At 45.9% G+C, this 24,679-nt stretch overlaps 3 protein-coding genes across 7 annotated transcripts in view; 2 read left to right on the top strand and 1 right to left on the bottom strand.

Annotated features, from left to right (window-relative positions):
- LOC141121841 (uncharacterized) overlaps window positions 1–24,679 on the bottom strand; it is a 168,785-nt gene that overhangs the window by 75,982 nt on the left and 68,124 nt on the right. Inside the window, exons 1-6 of one of the 5 annotated variants that reach the window (XM_073611576.1) lie at window positions 4,937–5,056; window positions 4,727–4,850; window positions 4,513–4,610; window positions 4,295–4,423; window positions 4,042–4,215; window positions 3,781–3,922 (exon numbers count right to left, since the gene is read on the bottom strand). The exons of the other annotated variants lie outside the window; for them this stretch is intronic. Of the exons in view, the coding sequence (XP_073467677.1) occupies window positions 3,781–3,922; window positions 4,042–4,215; window positions 4,295–4,423; window positions 4,513–4,610; window positions 4,727–4,811 (628 nt within the window). The 5' untranslated portion in view covers window positions 4,812–4,850; window positions 4,937–5,056. Of the gene's footprint in view, window positions 1–3,780; window positions 3,923–4,041; window positions 4,216–4,294; window positions 4,424–4,512; window positions 4,611–4,726; window positions 4,851–4,936; window positions 5,057–24,679 lie in introns of those variants that run through there. 5 annotated transcript variants of the gene reach the window in all.
- LOC141121905 (uncharacterized) overlaps window positions 1–24,679 on the top strand; it is a 619,894-nt gene that overhangs the window by 571,528 nt on the left and 23,687 nt on the right. The window lies entirely within an intron of this gene.
- Window positions 17,679–24,679, top strand: part of LOC141121851 (uncharacterized) — a 90,318-nt gene continuing 83,317 nt past the window's right edge. Inside the window, exon 1 of the mRNA XM_073611596.1 lies at window positions 17,679–17,750. The gene's annotated coding sequence lies outside the window, so the exon portion shown is untranslated. The remainder of the gene's footprint in view (window positions 17,751–24,679) is intronic.

Raw genomic sequence — 24,679 nt, 5'->3', positions numbered from 1 at the left:
GCAAAAAAAAGTTTTAAAAACGGACGTTTTTTCGGGAGCAGTGATTTTAATAATGCTTAAAGTGAAACAATAAAAGTGTAATATTCCCTTAAATTTCATACCTGGGGGGTGTCTATAATATGCCTGTAAAGGGGCGCATGTTTCCCGTGTTTAGAACAGTCTGACAGCAAAATGACATTTCAAAGGAAAAAAAGTAATTTAAAGCGGTAGTAAACCAGCTGACTTTTTTTTCTTTCCCTACACCTGTAAGGGAAAAGGCATAATGAGCTAGTATGCACCGCATACTAGCTCATTATGAGATACTTACCTTAGAACGAGGCGCCGGCATCTCACCTGGTCCACGCCGAGGGAGCTGACATTTCCCGTCGGCGTGTCTTCCGAGTTTCGCGTCCGGAGCCGCAATGTCGTCACTCCCCCGCATGCGCACGGGAGACCTTTTTCCGGCAAGGTCCAGCATCTGCCGGGCTTATAGCTGAGAATCCCCTGTGCGCATGCGCCGCTGCAGTCAGCGGCTCATTGCGAGGGGAATATCTCCTAAACCGTACAGGTTTAGGAGATATTTTTTATACCTACAGGTAAGCCTTATTATAGGCTTACCTGTAGGTAAAAGTTTAAAATATAGGTATACAACCGCTTTAAAACTACTCGCGGCTATTAATGAATTGTCGGTCTGACAATACACATAAAAGTTAATTGATAAAAACGGCATGGGAATTCCCCACAGGGGAACCCCCGAATCAAAATTTTTTAAAAAAATGGCGTGGGGGTCCCCTAAATTCCATACCAGGCCTTCCAGGTCTGGTATGGATATTAAGGGGAACCCCGCGCCAAAATAAAAAAAAAAAATGGCATGGGGCCCCCCCAAAAATTCATACCAGAACCTTATCCGAGCACGCAACCTGGCAGGCCGCAGGAAAAGAATGGGGGACGAGAAAGCGCCCCCCCTCCTGAACTGTACCAGGCCTCAAGCCCTCAACATTGGGAGGGTGCTTTGAGGTAGCCCCCCCAAAGCACCTTGTCCCCATGTTGATTAGGACAAGGGCCTCATCCCCATAACCCTTGGCTGGTGGTTGTGGGGGTCTGCGGGGGGGCTTATCGGAATCTGGAAGCCCCCTTTAACAAGGGGACCCCCAGATCCCACCCCTCCCCCTGTGTGAAATGGTAATGGGGTACAAAAGTACCCCTACCATTTCACAAAAAAGTGTCAAAAATGACAAGAGACAGTTTTTGACAATTCCTTTATTTAAAGTCTTCTTCTTTCCATCTTCTTCCTTCCTTCTTCCTTTGGTTTCTTCCTCCATCTTCTTCCTCTGCTTCTTCCTCCGATCCTCTGCGGTGTTCTCGTCCGGCATCTTCCTCTGCGGCATCTTCTTCCCCGCTTCGTTCTTGGGCTGCTCCGCATCCATGGGAGGCTCACGCTGTGTGACGCTTCTCCTCTTCTGACACTTCTTATACAACGGAGGGCGGGGCCACCCGGTGACCCCGCCCCCCTCTGACGCACGGGGACTTGACGGGGACTTCCCTATGGCTTTTTTCCGTGACGTCAGAGGGGGCGGGGGTCACTCGGTTACGTAACGGGTGACGTATGCGCGATGCCGCTAGGCATCAAGGGAATTGTAGTTCCTTTGAAGCCGTGACGTTGCTTGAAAACCCGGCTGTTGAGGAGAACATACAGAGAGGAAAGGAGAAAGTGCCAATAAAGCCTATTTATCTAACAGGTACATAAAAAATTTTGGCAGAAATAACAGCTAGATTCATGATCTATATAGCATGTAGATCAGATATTGCCAAAAAATGTTTTAGCTTTACAACCCCTTTAAGCAGCCAAATCTTCCGTCTGTAAGCGGTTAAGGAGAGTGGAGAAGCGTGCAGGGTCAGAAACCACTTTATTATCAGATTCCAGAGAAGGTTGTATTGTTTCTTGGCTTGGGCATATGCTTGGATAATTAACCCTCTCATATAGGCCTTATGGGTGTTCCATAATAAGGTGTCTTCGGTAGAGGCAGCATTCATGTCCAAGTATTCCCGGAGTTGCTAAGAGAGTAATTTAACATTAGTAGGAGAGCCAATAACTTTTGAATTGTAACGCCAAAGGTGGAGTGGGGGAGAGGCATCGCTCTTCTCCACATACAAGGAGAGGAGGATGGTCAGACCATGTGATGTCTGATATGGAGGAGGAGGCTTGTTGCAGTAGCCATCAACCTACTAAAAACCGGTCAATATGAGTATACGTGGAATGACTGGGGAGAAAAATGTATAGTCTCTTTCAGCAGCGTGCAGACAAAGAGGATCTCAGAGTGGAATAGAGGGCAAAGAGTAGGTACCGATCTTCTAGGAGGCTTGGATGAGTCTATTGTCGGGTCCACTGCTAAGTTAAAGTCCCCCCACAACAACAGTTGGCCATACTTAGTTTTGGCTATTTTGTGAAGTAACTTATGGAGGAATTGAGGTTGGTGAGTATTTGGGGTATACACATTCTACAGGGTTCATGGCATTTATGTCACAGGTCAGAACGATGTATCTGCGTTAGGGGTCTAACACAGAGTCTTTGAGACAAAAGGATAGAGAGTTCTTAATCTCCGTGAGCAACCCTCATTTCTTACAAGGAGCCGAGGCAATGAAAATATGTGGAAAATCCCTGTGGCTAAATCTTGGAAGGGCGTGAAAGTGGGTCTCTGTACACAGAGGATATCAGCCTGGAGGGTAGAGGCTTCCTTCCACATCGAGGCCAATTTTGCTGGGTGGTTCAAGCTTCTGGTATTCAGAGAGACTATTTTAAACCCCATGTAAGGAAGACAGGTAAGCGGTTGGAGGGAGTCGCAGCCCTAGGCTCAGTGGTAGATATTTCTTGCCACAGGAGGGAAGGACAAGACCACTGTGAGGGATTGGAGGCAGGAACTTGGTGTCAAGAAGAAGCAGTAGTAGACGTATAGAGTGCATCTTCAAGTGCCTTGGAATTAGAACAAACGTAGACAAAAGATAAACCGAGATGGCCAATGGTCTCACTTATCTGCTGAATTGGTTGCTTTTGTTTCACTCAACAGGTTACTTTTTTGTCACTTCCCAGGATTCACTTGGTTTAATATATTTCACTGCATTTTTATTTCTGACCACCCTCTATTTGTTTAATACTGCAGGGTTTTCAGTATATTTGTCAACCTAATCACAGGTTTATTTGTCCACTAGATCACATTTATATATTTCATTCATTATCAGCGCAGCTTCTTTTTTGTTTTTTACTTGTTTGGTGTGTATTTCACTTTTGAGTTGCAGCTTTTTTTAGTTGTTATACCAGCGCAGTTTTTCTTTTTAACAACTTGAGATAAGTTGCAGAAATCCCACACTGCTGCCTCCCATCTCCTGAGACTGCACTCAGTGACTATACAGACATATCCCACCACCCGGCACAGCCAGCAGACAACAGAGCAAGTAACCCTGGGAGAATTGTTCTATCGGAGATCTTGCTCGACCCGGGCATGGTGAAGGAGACCCAAAGCCTATACCCCAGGTGCCTAGGTCTAGTAATCTCTAAAAACAAAAACAAAAACTTTGCTACCAGCTGAACCCCAGAACCTCCATAAATCCAGTCTAGATACATAAATTGTGTCTGCAGCACAGAGAAGGAAGATTATCCGAGAGAAATACAGGAATACAGGACGGGGAACACAGCTCAGGAAAGTGACCAGGGGATTACAGGCTGATATCACCCAGTCCCCGCCCTACTCTGGACAATCAGTGAGCAGTATGGGTGGAGGAATGTATTTAGTGTTAATGACCCACCTGTGCTGATCTCTGTAGGAGTGTCCTCCTCTATAAATGTCCCCGTTATTCCATCCTCCTCCATAGACTGCTGATCATCCCTCACATACCTCTCTTCTTCTTCTGCTTTAACCTCAAATTCTATATCGATTGGATCTCCACTCTAAATCAAGAAAATGAGAATGAATATAATCTGTAAAATATAAACTTTAATATTGTGACATCACATAAAAAAATAATTATTTCCACAAGTCCATGTTCTAGATGCTCTGTTCCACCAACCTTGCAATAGGGAGGGATATTGGGTCCTTCCTGTGTGGAATCCTGGGAATCTAGATGACAGGGACATCTCTCTGGTGGGTTCCTGGTATTAGGTGGCTCCATCACTCCATACTCTTCATCCTTCTCTTTATACTCTTTTTTAACATCAATATTATCATCCCCGAGGTTTCCACTCTGAATATATAATAAAACATTCATTGTAACAAACATGCTGTGTATAAATTGGAACTATCAATAATTGTCAATCATCTACCTGATGATGGTGAGGGATGATGTACAGATCTTTGTGTTCTTTTCGAAGCTCCTCCATCACTCCATCCTCACCACCCTCCTCTTTTATCTCTTCTTTAACTTCAACTTTAGAATCTCTCAGGTTTCCACTCTGAATATAGAATAAAAATGACATCAATGGTAACAATGCAGATAATGTACAGATCCTAATGATACTATCAGTGATTGTTCCTCATCTACCTGATGATGGTGAGGGATGGTGTGACCTTCCTGTGTGGAATCCCGGGAATACAGAGGACGGGGACATCTCTCTGGTGGGTTCCCATTACTGGATCCATCTGTAGGAAACACACACACTGACTGAATACATTGTTTTTATGTGTTTATCAGATGATGGGGGATCTAGGTGGAGCCTCCGTACTGCTCTCTCCTTTACAATAAAGTCTCCTCTTACCCGGTGATGTGAGGGGTGGCTGATTGTCCATCATGATGTCCTTGTAGAGATCCTTGTGTCCTTCTAAATACTCCCACTCCTCCATGGAGAAATAGACAGTGACATCCTGACACCTTATAGGAACCTGACACACACAATGATACAGTCACCATCCAGACACATCCCTTGTCTGTTACTGGATAATGTCCCAGGATTCCCAGCACCGCTCACCTCTCCTCCATCATCTCTCTGGTGACTTCTAGAATCTTCTTTGTATTTCTCTATTCTATCAGGGAGGGAGGTGGAGGCAATGTGATGGTCATATGATCTCCAGACTTCACAGGAGGAAAACTGTAGGATATGAACACAAATAGTAAAATCAAATTATTTTCCCAGAATCCTCCTCACCTCACTATTTAGGTCTCCATTTTATTAAAGTCCCACTGAGGTACAAGTTACCCACACAGGACCACCACACTACGCAGGTTAAAAGCTTGTAGAAGGCATTCTGACATCATTACATACAATGCAGGACCAACAGTCCCACTTTGGTAGTGAGAATGCCAAGGGTCCGCCCACATCCTAAGAGCATCAGAAAAAAAGCCAGATGGAGGGACATTTGGAGGAGGAGCTGTGAGGTCAGTGTGATGTCATAGGACATATAGACTCTGGATGGAGGGACATTTAGATGGGGAGATTTGAGGGGTCCTCTATATGAGGCTCCTGTGCAAACCAAACCATTGTTCCTGGATGCGTCCTACCTCTCCTAAACTGAAGAGTGAACTTTGACCTTTACCATACAGAAATCTGTCGGGAATCTGTGAAAGTAAGCTCTCATGTGATCAGGTGACGTGCGGAGGAACAGAGTGTAAATAGCAGACAATTTTCTCCAGAGCTCCTAATGGTGGGGATGGATTTTGCTGAGTGCTGGTGCCAAGTTTCCACCCCCCAGGATCACTGCAGGTGTGGAGAAAAGCTGTGTAAGAGGATATGGAGGAGAGATGAGGAGGAGATCCAGGAATCAGGATAAAGGTCAGGACAAGCAACAGACGAGCGCATCCAAGAGATGAAGCCGGGGTCACTACACAGAAAATCAATCCAAGGAAACAACAGGCAGGACGAGGAATAGCAAGAAGGAGCTCAGAGACAAATGAGAATATTGCTCAGCCAATGGGAGATTATCTCAGCATGACTTACATAATGAAGGAGATGAGGGGGAGGGGAGGAAGTCACTTATGGTGACCATAGAGACATGGAAATTCAGCTGGTTCAGCAGGGATCGGTCACATTTCCATCCATGTGTGGTCACTAAGGATAAAAGTCACTCCATCAGCGGCTGCAGCCAATAGCTTCATCACTGATCTGTGTATTCTGAGAGCGGAGGAGCGCCCCCCATTGTCAGAATACAATAGTGCAGCGGGGAGGATTCCCCCATCCCCCTCCTATGTGTGGATGGGGGAATCACTTCAGTTTATTTAACTAATCCTGCTGGCTGAACAATAAAACTGAACCATGTATGGCCAGCTTTGGAGGGAAGATATATTAATCGTCAACTGATCCTCCCTGAAGGGGTTATTCTATGTATTACCTCCTCGGCCTCCAGTTCTCTCTACGTCTTTCCAAATGGAATGCCTGTCAGTATCTGACATCACTTCCTGTCTGTATTCCATAGAGACTTCCTGTCTGGGTAGAGGTGAGATCACCACCTTGTGGAGCTCAGAGAAACTGCAGCTCAAGAAACATCTCATAGTGTGAACATGTCCTTGTGCTGTGTGTGTATGTACTGTATATCCTTCCCCTTTCTCTCCTCCCTGAAGTGTTCGTTTATGAAGCAGTGAAATCTGTTCAATGCTTCATTCTCCGGGATTCACAGAGGAGATCGTTCTCCTCTGTGTGCCAGTTTATGAAGCAGAGTAGATTGCTTCACCTTTGGAGAAGTGAAGTGATCTACAAAGTCTTCCAACACTGGAGAACGGCCCCTGATACTGGAATCTTGTGAGACTTTACAAGATTACAGCACCAGAAATTCACAGAAACAATGAGATGTCAGTTTATTAAGCCGTGATAAATTATCACAAGTCTCCCTACATTATATATATATATACACATAAATATGACAGGGGGACATGCTTACAGTGTTGGGGGGTCTGAACGAGGCATAAGGAAGTTAAAAATCTTCCTCCTTCCCCCTCAGATCCCCCAGGATTCCCTCTTCACTCCCTGATTCTCCACCTCTGAGCTGGTGAATCGGGGAGGTGAATTCTGACACAGTGAAGCACTGAGATCACAGCTTTATAAACTGGCCGTTTCTGTGTCATTCAATGAGGATTCTCCATGTGCGGAGATCATCGGAGAACAAGTTCAAACTCTTCTCCCCCCAATTATCTCTGTTTCATAAACTGTTTATGGACTGTGATCAGCGGTGATCCTGGGGAGCACCACTGTTCACTGCTTCATAAACGGACACCTTAGTGTGTATGAAGAGGCAGAGCTCTGAGTGTGTATGAAGAGGAGGAGCTCTGAGTGTGTATGAAGAGGAGGAGCTCTGAGTGTGTATGAAGAGGCGGAGCCCTGAGTGTGTATGAAGAGGCGGAGCCCTGAGTGTGTATGAAGAGGCGGAGCTCTGAGTGTGTATGAAGAGGCGGAGCTCTGAGTGTGTATGAAGAGGCGGAGCTCTGAGTGTGTATGAAGAGGCGGAGCTCTGAGTGTGTATGAAGGGGCGGAGCTCTGAGTGTGTATGAAGAGGCGGAGCTCTGAGTGTGTATGAAGAGGCGGAGCTCTGAGTGTGTATGAAGAGGCGGAGCTCTGAGTGTGTATGAAGAGGCGGAGCTCTGAGTGTGTATGAAGAAGCGGAGCTCTGAGTGTGTATAAGGAGGCGGAGCTCTGAGTGTGTATGAAGAGGCGGAGCTCTGAGTGTGCATGAAGAGGCGGAGCTCTGAGTGTGTATGAAGAGGCGGAGCTCTGAGTGTGTATGAAGAGGCGGAGCTCTGAGTGTGTATGAAGAGGCGGAGCTCTGAGTGTGTATGAAGAGGCGGAGCTCTGAGTGTGTATGAAGAGGCGGAGCTCTGAGTGTGTATGAAGGGGCGGAGCTCTGAGTGTGTATGAAGAGGCGGAGCTCTGAGTGTGTATGAAGAGGCGGAGCTCTGAGTGTGTATGAAGAGGCGGAGCTCTGAGTGTGTATGAAGAAGCGGAGCTCTGAGTGTGTATAAGGAGGCGGAGCTCTGAGTGTGTATGAAGAGGCGGAGCTCTGAGTGTGCATGAAGAGGTGGAGCTCTGAGTGTGTATGAAGAGGCGGAGCTCTGAGTGTGTATGAAGAGGCGGAGCTCTGAGTGTGTTTGAAGAGGCGGAGCTCTGAGTGTCAATGAAGAGGTGGAGCTCTGAGGGTGTATGAAGAGGCGGAGCTCTGAGTGTGTATGAAGAGGCGGAGCTCTGAGTGTCAATGAAGAGGTGGAGCTCTGAGTGTGTATGAAGAGGCGGAGCTCTGAGTGTGTATGAAGAGGCGGAGCTCTGAGTGTCAATGAAGAGGAGGAGCTCTGAGTGTGTATGAAGAGGCGGAGCTCTGAGTGTGTATGAAGAGGCGGAGCTCTGAGTGTGTATGAAGAGGCGGAGCTCTGAGTGTCAATGAAGAGGAGGAGCTCTGAGTGTCAATGAAGAGGAGGAGCTCTGAGTGTGTATGAAGAGGCGGAGCTCTGAGTGTGTATGAAGAGGCGGAGCTCTGAGTGTGTATGAAGAGATGGAGCTCTAAATGTGTATGAGAAGGGGGTTTCACCCAGCCGTGCCATTCTGCTGCAGTAAAACTGCGGCGACTGGTCAGCAAGCAGTTAAGAAGTAGATGTAAGGTGGACTTGCAGAGAACACTATATTGAGTACAAAATATTGTATGTTTAGATGAATTTGCACAGGTTTTTACTTTATTTAATATAGCAGCAAATATTAAAGGATTAAAGAAGTGGGTGCAAAGTGGAAGCAGTGGATCTGCAGGGAACAGCATCTTGAGCACAAAGCACTTTATGTTGTATATGAATTTTGCACATGGTTCACTTTACTTAATTTATTGATAAACACCATAAGATCAATGAAGTAGGTGTTCAGTTTCCTTAATATATTGATAAACACTATAAGATCAATGAACTAGGCGTAGCAGCGGCGCGTCGACTTCCGGTATGTGAGCAGCGTTTCTTCTGAGCTCCGCTCAAATCCTTCATTATCCTATGCTACCTTACACAGGTTTTTCTCAAAGGCAACCTCATAGACGGGTCAGAGAACACCCGGGGAGCACGAATATGGTCAAATACGGGCCAAGCGTGGACCCGTCGCCCGCGGAAAGGCTCGCACGTTTTACCCGTGAGGCTGGCCAAGATGGCTCCCGACACCTGGAGAGGCCGTGTGCATCTTCTGCTGCTGACCACCCCTGGGCAGGGGGTGAGGCAGACTGGATGGATGCTACGGACCCCTTGGCAATCCCGGTCCCACCCTCGGATGAGGAGGCCACAGGCTCCCAGGTAGGAGAGCCATCGCTGTCTCAAATCATGGGGACCATTAAAAGTTGCCATGTGTCCCTGTTGACCCAAATAGAAACCATTCGGGTGGACTTTGCCCTGCTAAAGAATGATGTTCATAAAATTAGGAACCGGGTCACCACAGCTGAACACCGTATTGGTGCTGTTGAGGATGATTTGACCCCACTCATGGTGACGTTCCGGGAGGTTAGCGGCGGACCACAAGTCCCTGGCACCCAAGCTTGGAGATATTGAAAACAGACTTCGCCGGAACAACCTGCTCAGAGTTTCCTGGGATTCCTGGAGGGCACGGAGGGGAAACAGCCGTAGGAATTCCGAATGACCTGGATCAAACAAACCTTTGGAGCCGATTCCTTTTCCCACTTGTTTGCTATTGAGAGGGCCCATCGGGTGCCGCTGAGAGCCCCGCCACCAGGTCAGTTTCCCAGACCTATGCTGGCCCGTTTCCTATACTTCAGGGACAAAAGAAACTATCCTTCATAAAGCTTGCAATATGCCGGAATTACTCTACAATAATAATCGCATAACTATTTTCCCAGATTTTTCAGCGGCTACGCAGAAGCGGAGAGCAGCGTTCCAGAGTGTGAAGGAACCCCTGCATGAGCATTGCCTACCATACACTATGCTGTATCCAGCAAAGCTTAGAGTGATCCATAAGGTAAAAGTGCAATTCTTTACCTCTCCTAAGGAAGCTAACAGATGGCTGGAATCACTGAGTAGTGCTTGACATGGGAGGCAGTGGGCTGAAGGAATCCTTACTGGTCCCTTGTTTGGAACTTTCAAAGTCTCGGAGTGTGCCTTACCTATGGATATAGGCTCTTGTTTAAAAATAATGCACTGTTGTCTGGCTGCAATGAATAATCCTTCTATCAAGCAGTTCACAGTTTGCTCAGCAGTTCACCAATTTATCACCCTTTCTATCTGGCTGGATAAGGAAGGACTCCCCCCCACTAGGGTGACGTTGATGTTATTGTTTGGGGAAGAGGCCTGTAGTATGTTGGGGACTGCGGGCAGGGTGGGGGGAGGGGGTTTGTGTTCCTATGTTCTGGATCACTACTTACAAAGTTGGGGACTCAAGTTTTCTTTTTTTTTTACCTTTTTTATGCTTTTCATGCTGCTGATAATCCACTTTCTACCTATGCAGTTAACTATGTGGGGTGGATCCAGGGGGGGCAATGGGGCATTGGCTGCCCCCTGAGAAGTTAGATGCGGGTGAGTTAGTGGACGGGTGAGAGAGCGGGCGGCTCCGCGGGCGCGTGGATGAGAGAGCGGATGGCTCTATGGGCGGGTGAGAGAGCGGGCGGGCCGGGCAGCTGACCGGCTCCTCAGGCGGCTCCACAGGTGGGCGACTGGGAAAGCGGGCAGCTCTGTGGGTGGGTGAGAGAGTGGGCGGGCCAGGTAGCTGAGTGGCTCGGCTGGCGGGTGAGAGAGAGGGCAGCTCCATGGGCGGGCGGTAATTGATCCCTTTAGAAGGTTTGTAATAGTGATCCTCATCATGAATAATACTCCCCATGCATTTGTGGCGATTTACGTACCACCGCCGTTCACAATTGCGTTGTGGGATACAGTGATGGCAAAGGTGCTCCAGGTGGCAAAAGGCCCAATTATCGTGGCAGGGGATCTAAATGCGGTATTATCCCCAGATATGGATAGATTCCAGACATTTTCTAAATGTGCCCCACCATTTGCCGCATGTGTGGAACAGTATGGTCTGGTGGAGGTATGGCGCTGGAAGAACGCTGATGCGAGAGAGTATTTGTGCTTCTCCTCCTCTTGTAACACCTTATCCAGTCTAGATATGTGCTTTGTGACTGGGGAGGTGTTCCAGAGGGTGATTGATGTACAATATCTCCCAAGGGCCATTTCGGACCACTCCCCCCTGTTATTTTCCATGAACATGGGCCAGTCCCAAAGTTATACGCTGTGGAGACTGAGCCCATTATGGTTAAAGGAGGAGTGTTTTGAGAGGTCAACAGCCACTGATATAACAAACTTCTGGTCAGAAAACAAAGGGGAGGTTTCTCTTGGTACCACCTGGGATATGCTCTTAACCACTTGCTGACCGCCGCATGTACATATACGTCCTAAGTTTGGCGGCGGATATCGTTGTTATGGCAGCAGCTAGCTGCCATAACCCCGGTATCCCCGTTTTCGTGCGGCGGTCGGCTACAAGATAAAAGTGGTCTCTGCGGTGGATTCACCGCGAGATCACTTTTATCGGTGGCCGTGATCCGGTGCCCTCCGCCGCTTACCAGCGCAGCCGATCGCGTCTGTCTTCTAGCTGTGCATGGAGACGAGTGAGGGGAAGATGGTGCCCACTTGTCTCCATGACACTGCAGGGCGGAAGCGACGTCAAAACATCACTTCCGCCTATATGTCTTAAAGGCACATTTTTTCAATGTCATTTTTTTTTTAAATGAATTTTTTTTTAATTGCATTTTAGTGTAAATATGAGATCTGAGGTCTTTTTGACCCCACATCTCATATTTAAGAGGACCTGTCATGCTTTTTTCTTTTACAAGGGATGTTTACATTCCTTGTAATAGGAATAAAAGTGACACTTTTTTTTAAACCGTGTAAAAATAAATAAAATCATATAAAATAAATAAGAAAAATATATATTTTTTTTTAAATGCCCCATCCCGATGAGCTTGCGCGCAGAAACGAAAGCATACGTGAGTAGCGCATATGAAAACGGTGGTCAAACCACACATGTGAGATATCGCCGCGATCGTTAGAGGGAGAGCAATAATTCTTAGCCCTAGACCTCCTCTGTAATGCAAAACATGCAACCTGTAGTAGAATTTTTTTAAACGTCGCCTATGGAGATTTTTGAGGGTAAAAGTTAGACTCCATTCCACGAGCAGACGCAATTTTGAAGCTTGAGATGTTGGGTATCAATTTACTCGGTGTAACAATATCTTTCACAATATAAAAAAAATTGTGCTAACTTTACTGTTGTCTTATTTTTTTTTTTTAAAAAGTGATTTTTTCCCAAAAAAAAGCACGCTTGTAAGACCGCTGCGCAAATACGGTGTGAAAAAAAGTATTGCAATGACCGCTATTTTATTCTCTAGGGTGTTAGAAAAAAAAAATATGATGTTTGGGGGTTCTAAGTAATTTTCTAGCAAAAAAAACTGTTTTAAACATGTAAACACCTAAATTCCAAAACGAGGCTGGTCCTTCACTCTCCGCGGATCCATTTCGGGGTTAATTAAAAAACTCAGGTCTGATAGGGAATGGAAGGATAAAGAATGTGAGCAGGTCGCTACAGAAGCGGAAATAGAATATATTAGTAATCCTACCTTTACTAACCTTGGGGTCTGGAGGGATAAGGCCCTCCAACTGGACCTAGTATTGGTGGAAAAGACTCAAAAAAAGAAGCTGTACCAGTCGCAACTTATCTTCGAGTTTGGTGATAAGAACAGTAAATTATTACCATATTTGGCTCACTCACAGCAAGTATCAGCTTCTATTCCCTGAATTTATAATGAACAACGTACTCTTTGCACCAGACACGGAGATATAGCCGATGCTTTTGTTGAATTTTATTCAGATCTATATACATCTAGGGTGGATTTCGCAGAGGAGGAGGTCTGTCAATTTCTGGCACCAATCCCTCTCCGGGAACTGCCCAGGGATGTGGCCAAGGATTTAGACCTCCCTTTTACCACTGACGAAATTATGTCTGCAATGCTTTCTCTGAACCAAAATAAAACCCCTGGTCTAGATGGATACCCAGCTGAGTGGTACGGTACCTATAAGGAGTTTTTTGCACCAAAACTATTGGAGGTATATAGTGACGCATTGGAGAGGGGGGTGCTCCCAGATTCTCAGAGGGAGGCACTGATTGTACTAATTTCCAAGCCCCACAGAGACCATGACTACTGCGAGTCATATAGGCCCGTATCATTATTTAATGTGGATGCAAAAATTTTAGCTAAAATTCAAGCCAAATGATTAAACAAGGTGATAGTGTCTATTATTCATTCAGATCAGACGGGTTTCATTCCAATGAGATCTATGGCTATAAATTTGAGGAGACTCTTCACAGTGTTACAATCTGAAGGTCCTACCCCGGATACCCGAGTTGTAGTGTCATTGGACACCCATAAGGCCTTTGACTCTATCGAATGGCCCTACTTATGGGCAGTTCTTGAACGGTTCGGCTTTGGTTCCAAATTCATAGCTTGGGTGAAATCATTATACGCTAAACCCCTAGCACGGTTGAGGGTTAATAATACTGTAACAGATACCTTTGAAATAGCTAGGGGCACTCGGCAGGGGTGCCCATTGTCGCCCTTGTTGTTTGCCCTGGCTATAGAGCCATTGGCGGAACAGTTAAGGGAGGATGGGGAGGTGAAGGGCTGCTGAATAAACACTAAGAAAGAAAAGACCTCTTTGTATGCCAATGATATGCTTCTATACCTGGCGGAGGCGGAGGGCTCTTTGGCTACAGCTTTGAGTAGAATCACAAGATTTGGAAGGTACTCGGGGTTTAAAGTTATTGGGAAAAATCATTGATTTTCCCCATCTGTCCTGAATATTCCCCGAATCCGCCTAATGATGTCACATTAAAAATAGTTTCCCGATTCCTCTGGGTTGATGTCCAGCTACCAGCGAATATATATATTAAAAACAATCTATATCCTCTTATGGTATGTCTGAAGGATAACTTACAGACTTGGTCTAAGCTGCCCCTCAACTTTCTGGGCCAAATCAACATATTTAAGATGATATACCTCCCTAGGTTTCTATAGTTGTTATGGCATGCACCAACCTATGTCCCAAAAAAACTATTCATGAAAATTAACATGTTACTATCCTTATTCCTCTGGGGGCCCTAGACCACCTAGAGTATCCCTAGACACATTGTTTTTACCGGTCCAAGCTGGTGGGCTGGCTCGGCCAAACTTACAATGCTATTACTTGGCAGCACAGCTAACGCATATCCATTGGTGTTTTTTTTGGTGGATGTAGCTTTGGTGGAGACTCAAGCTGCCCTGATGCACTCGTTTGAAGCACTTACTAATGTACTGTACAGGAATGGCCCTTACCCTTCCCAAGGGGCGGACATCCTAAAACTTTCATTTAGGATCTTCCATATTTGTAATGAAAGAATGGGGAGTAGCCCTTTGACCTCTTCTCCTAACGCTCCTTTGTGGTACAACCCCTACTTAAAAGAAATACGTAAAATCCCTGATGGGGCGTGTTGGGCCCGGTATGGTCTCAAATATGTTTACCTTTTTTTAGCAACCAAACTTTTAGAGGCTTCAGGGATATTCAAATTGAATATAAATGCCCCTACGCCTGTTTTTACCGGTATCTGCAATTGTGCCATGCTGTGGCAGCCCGATTTGGTCTTCAGGAGGTTCAGTGTGCCCATTCTGAACTGGAGAAATTACTATTAGAGGAAGACCATTTAAAACTTATCTTGAGATATTATTTCGCCCTGCTGACCTCTTCTTCGCGTAGGATGGAGAGAGTGGAGGCTCAGTGGGGAACTGATATCCCATCGCTTACAAAGGATTCTTGGGCTAAATACACCGAATCAATGTTGCCGTCAGTGATTTCAGCCAGAGACAAAATTATCCAGTTTAGTTGTCTGCACCGAGTGCAGGCATGTACTGGCCATCGGGACTACAGGGAGTTTCCCGGTGGGCCGATGGCTCAGTGGGCCGGTTTCAGTGACAGCCTGTCAAAGTAATGGCTTTCTTGGTTCGGCCTCAACTTCATGCAGTGATGTGAGAAAGATGAGAAAAATACAGAGGAGAATAAGTGAAATAATAAAAGAGGTTAGTGAGGACTCCTTAAGGATGTTATGCTACTTATTTTTTTTGCACAATTGCGTATAGTTTATATACTGTTTTTGTGCTTGTTTGCACAATTAAAGTGGGCCAGTCTGGATGAATTCCAGGGCCAAATTTTTATCCCAGTCCAGCCCTGACCGAGTGTATTGTACACCCGCACGTCTTCATAAGATGGGCAGGGTAGAAACACCAGAATGCCAGGTGTAGGGCTGAGGTAGGGGATTACTTTCATATGGTATGGTATTGTCCTCAGGTGGGGAAGTTTTGGGCGGCAATCCTGAAACTCTTAGAGGAAAAATTAGCCCTTCCAAACATATGTGCTCCAGCCAGATGCCTAATGGGGGACTTTGGGGAGGAGGAATTGTCCGAATCCAAAAAGACTCTCTTAAGAATACTCTTTTTCTATGCTAAAAAAGCATTAGCTCTGAAATGGAAGGATACAAGGCCTCCTTCCCTCCTCTATTGGGTGGACCTGGCCAATGGAGCCCTACCAAAATATACAAATTTACTTACATTTCCAGGGGTTGCCCAAAAAAGTTTAACAAAATATGGGCTGGTTGAATTAAATCGGTGTCCGGAGATATAGGGGTGTAAAGGCAGGATAGATGGGACCAGGATTGGTTTATATCTTCATCAGCGAAAGAAATACTTCTGCATAGCGAAGGTACTGAGTTTATTAGTATGCTATCAAAAGTGGATTACTTCATTTACAATGTTGAGTTTTGTTAGTTCTTCTTATTTTACATGCTACGTACTCAGGGGTACTCCTCTGGAGGTAAAGGAGGTTGGAATAAACCACAGCTGAATATCCAGAATGCTAGTAATGTATGCACTGTTGCATAGAAGCTAATCCTTTCGAATCTGTATTTTATTTTTCTTCATTTGATGGATGTTATCCTCTGTAACAGGAATGTTTTTGAATACTGTAATTCTTTACTTGAAATATGAATAAATTTACCCTTTAAAAAAAAGAAGTAGGTGTAAAGTGAAAGCAGTAGATCTGCAGAGAATATTATTTGAGCCCCTAGCACTTTATATATGAATGTCTCCACATATTTTAGTGTATTTGTGATGATTTATGTGCACTCACAATAGGACAGCGCTGTGACACATAATGCTCTTCTAGTTGATAAAGGGAATACTTACCTTTGTTACAGCAGCAGTCCGGTATAAGTTATTTTTGTAGGTATTTGAGTTGTTACACATAGCGCGGGTTTTATTCTATTTATATTGGTGACATAATTGCCCAAATCTGGGGATCAGGAGCCATTTCCACCCTTTACTCTCGGCTGGGGTTCTTTGTATCCATATAACAGATGTTCTACATGACTAAATCTGCAATCAATTTTACTGCAAAATCAAAGGGGCCAAAATGTCTCCCCCCCGAGCAGTAATATATTTCTACCCCCCTTGGTGGGAGTGGAGATGACCCCATCTATAAGGATATATCTATCTCTCCACCCCTCAACTCACTCCATCAGTCTCTTCACGCATCACTAACTTACTAACCGACATATCTGTATGGATGTCACACCACTTCCTCAAACTCAACTTGTCCAAAACTGAGCTTATAATATTTCCTCCCCCACGTGCCTCTTCCCCTGACTTGTCTGTCAAGAGCAAGGGCACAACCATCCACCCGTCCCCACATGTCAGGGTACTAGATGTTATCCTGGATTCTGAACTCTCCTTTCAGCCCCACATCCAATCACTTTCCAAAGCTTGCCGCCTCAACCTCCGCAACATCTCCAAACTACGTCCCTTTCTAACCAATGAAACCACAAAGCTCCTGATTCACTCCCTGGTTATCTTTCGCCTCGACTACTGCAACTCACTCCTCATTGGCTTACCTTTAAACAGACTATCCCCCCTGCAGTCCATCATGAATGCTGCTGCCAGACTTATCCACCTTACAAACCGCTCAGTGTCTGCTACCCCTCTCTGCCAATCCCTCCATTGGCTGCCACTCGCCCAACGAATTAAATTCAAAATACTAATCATAAGTTACAAAGCCATCCATAACTCTGCCCCCAGCTACATCACTAACCTAGTCTCAAAATACCAACCTAATCGCCATCTCCGTTCCTCCCAAGACCTCCTGCTCTCTAGCTCCCTCATCACCTCCTCCCATATCCGCCTCCGGGACTTCTCCCGAGCCTCGCCCATCCTCTGGAATTCCCTACCCCAATCTGTCAGACTGTCTCCAAATTTATCCACTTTTAGGCGATCCCTGAAAACTTTCCTCTTCAGAGAAGCCTATCCTGCCTCCAGCTAACAACTGCACTATTTTCTCCATTAGCTCATCCCCCACAGCTATTACCCTTTTGTATAACTTGACCCTCCCTCCTAGATTGTAAGCTCTAACAAGCAGGGCCCTCTGATTCCTCCTGTATTGAATTGTATTGTACTTGTATTGTCTGCCCTAATGTTGTAAAGCGCTGCGTAAACTGTCGGCGCTATATAAATCCTGTATAATAATAATAATAATAATATACAGTACATACACACACAGCACAAGGCCGTGTTCACAATACGCGATGTTTCTCAGGGCTGCAGTTCCTCTGATCTCCACAAGGTGGTGATCTCACCTCTACCCAGATAGGAAGTCTCTATGGAAGACAGGAAATGATGTCAGGTACAGACAGGAAGTTCTGGGTGAGAGGTGAGTCGGGAGGAAGTAGAGAGAAGACATTGCTGGAAGAAGCAGTAGAGGAGGTAATAAGATCTTATTTTCTATTTACACCCAGTAACCCCCCCGTTATGTCCGTCCTCTTCCTCCATAGTCACTGTGATGTCTTTTATCTCCAGCAGATGATGATACACACATATATAGTGTGGAAATGTAGAATAACCCCTTCAGGGGATCAGTTGATGATTAATATATCTTCCCTCCAAATCTGGCCATACATGGTTCAGTTTTATCGTTCAGCCAGCGGGATGAGAGGAAAAAACTGAAGTGATTCCCCCATCCACACATTGGAGGGGGATGGGGGAATCCTCCCCGCTGCACTATTGTATTCTGACAATGGGGGGCGCTCCTCCGCTCTCAGAATACACAGATCAGTGATGAAGCTATTGGCTGCAGCCGCTGATCGAGTGACTTTTATCCGGCAGTGACCACACATGGATGGAAATGTGACCGATCCCTGCTGAACCAGCTGAATTTCCATGTCTCTATGGTCACCATAAGTGACTTCCTCCCCTCCCCCTCGTCTCCTTCATTATGTAAGTCATGCTGAGATAATCTCCCATTGGCTGAGCAATATTCTCATTTGTGTCTGAGCTCCTTCTTGCTATTCCTCGTCCTGCCTGTTGTTTCCTTGGATTGATTTTCTGTGTAGTGACCCCGGCTTCATCTCTTGGATGCGCTCGTCTGTTGCTTGTCCTGACCTTTATCCTGATTCCTGGATCTCCTCCTCATCTCTCCTCCATATCCTCTTACACAGCTTTTCTCCACACCTGCAGTGATCCTGGGGGGTGGAAACTTGGCACCAGAACTCAGCAAAATCCATCCCCACCATTAGGAGCTCTGGAGAAAATTTTCTGCTATTTACACTCCGTTCCTCCGCACGTCACCTGATCACATGAGAGATTACTTTCACAGATTCCTGACAGATTTCTGTATGGTAAAGGTCAAAGTTCACTCTTCAGTTTTGGAGAGGTAGGACACACCCAGGAACAATGATTTTGTTTGCACAGGAGCCTCATATAGAGGACCCCTCAAATCTCCACATCCAAATGTCCCTCCATCCAGAGTCTATATGTCCTATGACATCACACTGACCTCACAGCTCCTCCTCCCAATGTCCCTCCATCTGGCTTTTTTTTCTGATGCTCTTAGGATGTGGGCGGACCCTTGGCATCCTCACTAGCAAAGTGGGACTGTTGGTCCCGTGTTATATGTAATCACACCAGAATTGCTTACAATAACCTTTTAACCTATGGAGTGGGAGGCCCTGTGTAGTTAAATTATACCTCAGTCTGAAAGGAGGCTTTAATAAGTAGAGAAGTGAGGAGGATTCTGGGAGGTCACATGACATCTATTAAAACACAGACCTGAATGATGAGGTGAGGAGGATTCTGAGAATATTATTTAATTTTACTATTTGTGTTCAGATCTAGAGTTTTCCTCCTGTGAAGTCTGGAGATCATATGACCATCACATTGCCTCCACCTCCCTCCCTGATAGAATAGAGAAAGAAAAAGAAGATTCTAGAAGTCACCAGAGAGATGATGGAGGAGAGGTGAGCGGTGCTGGGAATTCTGGGACATTATCCAGTAACAGACAAGGGATGTGTCTGGATGGTGACTGTATCATTGTGTGTGTCAGGTTCCTATAAGGTGTCAGGATGTCACTGTCTATTTCTCCATGGAGGAGTGGGAGTATTTAGAAGGACACAAGGATCTTTACAAGGACGTCATGATGGACAATCAGCCGCCCCTCACATCACCGGGTAAGAGGAGACTTTATTGTAAAGGAGAGAGCAGTACGGAGGGTCCACCTAGATCCCCCATCATCTGATAAACACATAGAAACAATGTATTCAGTCAGTGTGTGTGTTTCCTACAGATGGATCCAGTAATGGGGACCCACCAGAGAGATGTCCCCGTCCTCTGTATTCCCGGGATTCCACACAGGAAGATCACACCATCCCTCATCATCATCAGGTAGATGAGGAACAATCACTGATAGTATCATTAGGATCTGCACATTATCTGCATTGTTACCATTGATGTCATTTTTATTATATATTCAGAGTGGAAACCTGAGAGATTCTAAAGTTGAAGTCAAAGAAGAGATAAAAGAGGAGGATGATGAGGATGGGGTGATGGAGGAGTCAGAATCTCTAAAAGAACACAAAGATCTGTACCAGGACACCATGGTGGAGTCATCCAGCTACAGAAACCCACCAGAGAGATGTCCTCATCCTCTGTATTCCCGGGATTCCACACAGGAAGGTCACACCATCCCTCACCATCATCAGGTAGATGAAGATCAATCCCTTGTGATCATTTTTAAACAATCATGTTTGTTACAATGACTGTTTTATTATATATCCAGAGTGGAAATCTCAGGGATGATAATATTGTTGTTAAAGAAGAGTATAAAGAGGAGGATGAGGAGTATGGAGTGATGGGGGAGTTTTCAGAAGGACACAAGGATATGATGGAGCCACCTAATACCAGGAACCCACCAGAGAGATGTCCCCGTCCTCTGTATTCCCAGGATTCCACACAGGAAGATCACACCATCCCTCACCATCATCAGGTAGATAGTTTACAATTATTGGTAGATATGATTTATGCACAGCATGTTTGTTACAATTAAAGTTGTCCGAACGGTTAAGGCCAAGCAAAAATTCGGCCCGAACATCGCCTGTTTGCCCGTTCAGCAAACACCCAAATTTGCAGAGCGTTAAGCGGATGTTCGCCCCACCGGATACCCTGCAATGTGCTGCTCAGTGCATTCTAAGCCCTGATTGGGCAAAGCTTTACCCAATCAGGGCGCAGTGAATAGCTGGTTGTTAAGGAGCCAGGCCGGGCAGCCGGCCGCGGTGTCCTTAATAACCGATGAGTTATCATCCGTCAATTGGCTTTCCCACCGACAGCTGAATAAAAAAAAAACATTGCCGGCAATAATACAGTGAAAAAAAAAAGTCCCTCCCAATCCATACCAGGCCCCTATCCGAGCATGCAGCCAGGCAGGCCAGGAAAGGGGGTGCTCCTCCCTCCTAGACCAAACCAGACCACATGCCCTCAACATGGAGGTGTGCTTTGGGGCAGAGGGGCTCTGCTGCCCCCCCCCCCCCCCACCCCAAAGCACTCCGCCTCAAAGTTGATTGGGACAAGTGTCACAATTTAGCCTGCAGTTCCCTGCTTGTGTACTCTTACCTCCTTGTTTCAGTGTTTCTCTACCTGATTCCTTTCACATGTGTGGTTTGGCTGTGCTCTCCTATGGGCATTGTCTGCTATTCTGTTGACTTTTATTTCCTTCCCTTCCATCACTTCCTGGCCTGCCGCCTAGTTTGCTTGTCTATATAAGAAATGCTCAGTGTAACCCACATTGCCTGAGCAACTTCACAGTTCTCTGAGCTCCCGTTTATGTACCTCTTGTCTATACTGTGTCTGACTACCCGTGTCCTGATCCTGGCTTTGTTTACCATCTGTGCCTGTTCACTGCCCGCCCTGACCTTGGCCTCTCTTCTGGATTTCCTTTTGTCTGCTGCTTGCACTCTGCACACGCGAGTGGTCTCCACATCATCATTTGGGTGTACCTGGGGGCCACGACCTGGTTCCAGCTTGCTGTAAGTCCATCCCCACCATCAGGGGCTCTGGTGAAGAAGCAGGCTAGGGCTTAGACTCCGTACATTGGGGAACCCTACAAGAGCTCACTACCACAGACTCCTGACAACAAGGGCCTCTTCCCGACAACCCTGAGTGGTGGTTGACAAGGGGACCCCCAGATCCCACCCCCTCATGTGAAGGAGTATGGGGTATATACTACCCATTCACCAAAAAGTAATAAAAACACAGACAGTTTTTGACAAGTCCTTTATTAAAAAATAAAAAAACAATGTCCCCTGATGTAGATCCATCATCAATCGCAACGCCAACTGCACCGCCGGACCCCAAAAATAATAATGAAAAAAAAGATCCGCCGTCAACTAAGGCAAACCGCTGAATGCCTGGCTTGCCTTTGACAGTTCTGATATAGGTAAAGGGCAGAGCAGGCAGATCTGATTGACATCACCTGGTGGCACCACCCCCCTTATGACATGACATCACCAACCAGTGCTTTCTGGGCACCCCCCATGTTGAGGGCATTTTGTCTGGTATAGTTCATGGGGGGGGCACTCGCTCTTCCAGCCTTTCCTGACCTTCCAGGCTGCATACTTAGATACGGGTCTGGCATGGATTTTAGGAGGAACCCCACGCCGATTTTTCTGTTGGTGGCAATGGTATTGTATTGCCGGCTATTTAAATGTCATTTCATTTTATTCTTTATATATGTCAGTTTTGCTGTAGCAGGTTCTATACATGGTACAGATGCACCACTTTACTAGCAGACTAAATGGACCCCCAGGCACTATATTTAGAGAAGTTTTTAGTTGTTATTGCTTCACTTTAAGCATCATTAAAATCACTGCTCCTTCAAAAACAACCTTTTTAAAAAAAAAAAAATGTTGCATTGATACATGTCCCCCAGGGCAGTACGCGGGCCACCATACCCCTTTTTATGGCCAATAACTTGGATAGAACCCTTCAAAATAGGGACTTTTGATTTTTCAAGTTTTGGGTCCCATAGACTTTTATAGGGTTTGCTGTTCAGTTCAGAACTTTTTATCTGTTCGGGGGTTCTGGTACGACCCGAACAGGAGGGTGTTCCGCTCATCTCTAGTGACCAATGAATGTTTTATTGTATATTCAGAGTGGAAACCTCAGGGATAATAATATTGATGTTAAAGAAGAGTATAAAGAGGAGGATGAGGAGTATGGAGTGATGGAGGAGTTATCAGAAGTACACAAGGATATGACGGAGCCACCTAATACCAGGAACCCACCAGAGAGATGTCCCTGTCCTCTGTATTCCCGGGATTCCACACAGGAAGATCACACCATACCTCACTGTTACAAGGTTAGTGGGACGCTTATAAAACACATGTAGCGGTGCCCCCGTAGCTGCTAAGTGATGTGGCCCACCTGTCACCCTGCCAAGCCCGGCATTCACCTCTCAGACACTCCAAGATAATGAACAGTCCATCAGCTTTGTTTTTGTATTTTATTGAGTGAATTGTACTTGGATGGGGTATAGGAAGTATGGGCTGCCCAGTGAAATTTGGCATAAAAGCTTGGGACAACCTATATACACTCCGATATATACACATCTCTCTTCCTCCAGCACAACTCTTGCTGCAGACCATTACTCCTCAGCTCCTCCAGCACGCTACTTGCTTGAGCTCCCATGCACAGCTAGCATCGCATGGTTAGCCCTGACACTGGCTCAGCCAGGCCTTAGCAATAGCCTTTTGCAGGCAGGGCCCTGCGGGACCCTATAGTGTAGCAGATAGAAAGTTCTGGTGCTAGCTGTCCTTCCTTCGGTTACTAAGCCCAGTAACCCAGCTTCAGGCCTGCCAGCCCTCCTGGCTGCAGCTGCCCTTCTCCACTAACCTTGACAACACAGTCCACTCCTCTGGCTTTGCACTCATCCCAGATTGCATGCCCCCAGTCCCCTCAGGGGGGCCTCACCAGTCCTCCTGGGTGCGACCAGTTGTTCCTCTCCTTGAAGACTTGCTCGGAAATGTTCTCTCCTGTTGTCCTCTTTGCTCCTCCTGTGCCTCCTGTCCAAGACGCCTTCATGGTTTCTTGAAGGGCCACATCCGCACCCGGGCCCAAGGTCAACCCCAAGACCTGGAAACTCATGGAGACAATGTGTGGATTTTATGTGATGTCACAATAATAAATCTTATATCTTATAGTTGGTATTCTCTCTCATTTTCTTGATTTAGAGTGGAGATCCAATCGATATAGAATTTGAGGTTAAAGCAGAAGAAGAAGAGACTTATGTGAGGGATGATCAGCAGTCTATGGAGGAGGATGGAATAATGGGGACATTTATAGAGGAGGACACTCCTACAGAGATCAGCACAGGTGGGTCATTAACACTAAATACATTCCTCCACCCATACTGCTCACTGATTGGTCCAGAGTAGGGCGGGGACTGGGTGATATCAGCCTGTAATACCCTGGTCACTTTCCTGAGCTGTGTTCCCCGTCCTGTATTCCTGTATTTCTCTTGGATAATCTTCCTTCTCTGTGCTGCAGACACAATTTATATATCTAGACTGGATTTATGGAGATTCTGGAGTTCAGCCAGCAGGAAAATTTTGATTTTCACCATAGACATTGCTAAACTTTGGCACCTGGGACATGTGCTTTGGTTCTTCTGCCCCATGCCTGGGTCTAGCAAGATCTCCGAAAAGAACAGTTCTCCCAGGATTACTTGCTCTGTGGTTTGCTGGCTGTGCCGGGTGGAGGGATATGTCTGTATAGTCTCAGATCCAAGTCACTGAGTGCAGTCTCAGGAGATGGGAGGCAGCGGTGTGGGACCTCTGCAACTTGTCTCATGTAAACATTTAAGCTTCCACTGATTACTAAAGTCCTGACACTATATAATCTATATTGTACATTACATACTCCTGATCCCTGCACTATATACTCTGTTGTACATTACATACTCCTGACCCCTGCACTATATACTCTATGTTGTACATTACATCATTCTGACACTGTATAGTCCTGTCTGTTGTATCTTATACAATATGTTGTACATTACATAGTCCTGACTTCTGCTCTCTCCCCTCAACCCATTGCTATACATACACATGAAATGTATTCTCTTTTGTTACACCCATTTGCTACCAGCTGGACATTTTATATCTGATGATTTGATTGTAGGGATGGGCTTTCTGTTCGGGTAGAACATGAGTTCGACTCAAACATTGTCTGTTCGCCCATTCGCCGAATAGCAAACAATTTGGGGTGTTCGCGGCAAATTCGAAAGCCGCGGAACACCCTTTAAAAGTCTATGGGAGAAATCGAAAGTTTTTAAAGGTTAATATGCAAACTATTGTCATAATGTATCA

The sequence above is a fragment of the Aquarana catesbeiana genome, unplaced genomic scaffold, assembly GCF_042186555.1.
Source record: "Aquarana catesbeiana isolate 2022-GZ unplaced genomic scaffold, ASM4218655v1 unanchor233, whole genome shotgun sequence".
In the NCBI taxonomy this organism is placed as follows: Eukaryota; Metazoa; Chordata; class Amphibia; order Anura; family Ranidae; genus Aquarana; species Aquarana catesbeiana.
The sequence above is the reverse complement of the archived record's forward strand: the minus strand, read 5'-3'. Positions and strand labels throughout refer to the sequence as shown.